Below are 2870 nucleotides of genomic sequence, written 5' to 3'. Positions count from 1 at the left end.
ATGTAAAAGGTAAGTGTGCAGCAGAATTACAAAAGCATCAAACATTTCTCATAAAGCTAATAAGTAAGAAAGAAGGATCAGATGGAAAATCTGGGTGACAGCGCTGCTAAGATCTGAGGCAAGTACTCATTTTTTCAATGTGTACTTTAGTGTAAAATGAAAAAATAGATAAATATTACACATCCCTTTAAGCTCAAATATAAAAATGTTTCTCTATATATATACATTTCTAACAAGTCACAGAAGATGTCAAACATTAATGATTTCAATGAACTTTTAAGACAAACCAAGAAGTAAATGAATATGTTCTCTGTTAAATAAAATATTTAGGTTATATATTTTATCATACGATAAATACATATATATTACTATATAATATATATAGACTGCTCACATACAGTATAGAAAACTACACTAAAACCTATTAATATAAAATAAAGTAACTAATTTAAATAATTTATAATTAATACTGTGCTTCATTTGCTAGGAAAATTATTAATTGATTTCTCATCTCATAAAACTTATAACTATACTGGTTGTAAATTTAGTCTTCTAAATTTCACTTTAACCTTGTGATGGAATTAAGATCATCCATTTCTATTTTTTAGGTGGGAGTATCCATTAATAAATATGTGACAGAAAAGAAAGAAAAATGCCTATTTCTCTTAATTTGTCAACAAAAATCAATAATATGCATAAATTGGACAAAGCAAGAAGTACTGATTTTATTTACCATCTTTCAATGATGTGAGTTATTGTATAAAGGTTTCCAATTTTCTCCTGCTACATTTTTTTTGACTCCTGCTACATTTCAAATCATGTAAGAAAAATAAAAAAGCAAAACTCACAACCAAATGCAAACAAGACGATCAAAAGAAAATAAGATCATCAAGGACTATAGAATGTATTTTACAATGGTATCAATGAGGTGATATTGATCATCATGAGTTATAACTTGTATCTCCTCCTTTTAATTCTTTTGCCACCTAAATACCTTTAAAAGAAGAAAAGGAGAGAGAGAGGAATGAACCACACAGTGATCACAGAGTTTGTCCTGCTAGGCCTTTCTGATGATCCTGACCTTCAGATTGTGATTTTTCTCTTCTTATTTATCACATACATATTAAGTGTCACTGGAAACCTGACTATCATCACCCTAACCTTGGTGGACCCTCATCTGCAGACACCAATGTATTTCTTCCTCCGAAACTTCTCTTTCTTAGAAATCTTATTTACAACTGTGTGTATTCCTAGATTTCTGGGAGCAATTATCACCAGGGATAAGACTATTTCCTATAACAACTGTGCAGCCCAACTCTTTTTCTTTATTTTCATGGGGGTGACGGAATTTTACATTCTAACTGCCATGTCTTATGACCGTTATGTTGCCATCTGCAAGCCCCTTCATTACACCACCATCATGAGCAGGAAACTCTGCACAGTGCTTGTGCTCTGTGCGTGGCTGGGCGGGTTCCTGACCATTTTTCCACCCCTCATGCTTCTGCTCCAGCTGGATTACTGCGCTTCCAATGTCATCGATCACTTTGCCTGTGACTATTTTCCCCTTCTACAACTATCCTGTTCAGATACGTGGCTCCTAGAAGTGATTGGTTTTTACTTTGCTTTGGTTGCTCTGCTATTCACTTTGGCACTGGTGATTTTATCTTATATGTATATTATCAGAACAATTTTGAGAATCCCATCTGCCAGTCAGAGAAAAAAGGCTTTCTCCACATGCTCCTCTCATATGATTGTCATTTCCATTTCTTATGGAAGCTGTATATTTATGTATGCTAATCCCTCTGCAAAAGAAAAGGCATCATTGACAAAAGGAGTAGCTATTCTCAACACCTCTGTTGCCCCCATGCTAAACCCCTTCATTTACACTCTGAGAAACCAGCAAGTAAAACAAGCCTTCAGAGATGTGGTCCATAAAGTAGCATTTTCTTCAAGTAAATGAAATATTTCTCCTGGGGTGGGGGGGAAGGAGAGTCTAAAGAGTAACTAGGTAAAATCCTGAAATTCCTAAATATCTCTATCAGTATGCTTCTTCTTATAGTCTCTTATATGCCCCATTATAGTTAAATATTTTCCCACTTCATTTCTTCCACTTCCGTACCAAAGTGTCTTCATGCATTGTTTATTGACTTATTTTAAAATATGGTAGACCTTATCTCTCCTACAAAACTTTGTCAAAATGAAGTGCATTTCTTTTTTGTTTTGTTTTATTTTAAGATTTTATTTATTTATTTATTTGTCAGAGAGAGAGAGAGTGAGAGCACGCACAAGCGGGCAGAGTGGCAGGCAGAGGCGGAGAGAGAAGCGGGCTCCCTGACGAGCAAGGAGCCCCATGCGGGACTCGATCCCAGTGCGCTGTCATCATGACCTAAGCTGAAAGCAGCGGCTTAACCAACTGAGCCACCCAGGCATCCCATGAAGTGCATTTCTATAAGACATACTCTATAGCACGATATAGAAAATAATATTAATTCTTTAATAAATTCCGTAAGTGGCATGTATAGTTTCAAAATTAGTGTGTGATCTCTTTTGTGTTTTCAAGTAGTTCATTGATGATCTCTTAACATTAAAAAAAAAAAGACACTTAATCTCACAAAACAAACTGAGGGTTGCTGGGGGTGAGGTGGTAGGGTGGGGTAGTTGGGTTATGGACATTAGGAGGGTATGCGCTATGGTGCATGCTATAAAATGTATAAGCCTGATGATTCACAGACCTGTACACCTGGGTCAGATAATACATTATATGTTAATTTTAAAAAGCTACACTCCCAAACTATTGTATATTAAATTCCATTCTTAGAAGTAATAAGAAGCTGTGATTTGCACTTTAAATGTAGAGCTTTTATTTTGTG

At 35.2% G+C, this 2870-nt stretch overlaps 1 protein-coding gene across 1 annotated transcript; it reads left to right on the top strand.

The window, feature by feature from the left end:
• The first annotated feature begins 1024 nt into the window (after positions 1-1024).
• LOC122891186 (olfactory receptor 6C3) lies at positions 1025-1960 on the top strand. The gene has a single exon (XM_044226678.1). The coding sequence runs from the start codon at positions 1025-1027 to the stop codon at positions 1958-1960; it is 936 nt and encodes a 311-aa protein (XP_044082613.1).
• The last annotated feature ends 910 nt before the right edge of the window (positions 1961-2870 follow it).

Source organism: Neovison vison, chromosome 12, assembly GCF_020171115.1.
Source record: "Neovison vison isolate M4711 chromosome 12, ASM_NN_V1, whole genome shotgun sequence".
Lineage (NCBI taxonomy): Eukaryota > Metazoa > Chordata > Mammalia > Carnivora > Mustelidae > Neogale > Neogale vison.
This window is presented reverse-complemented; position numbering and strand designations above follow the sequence as displayed.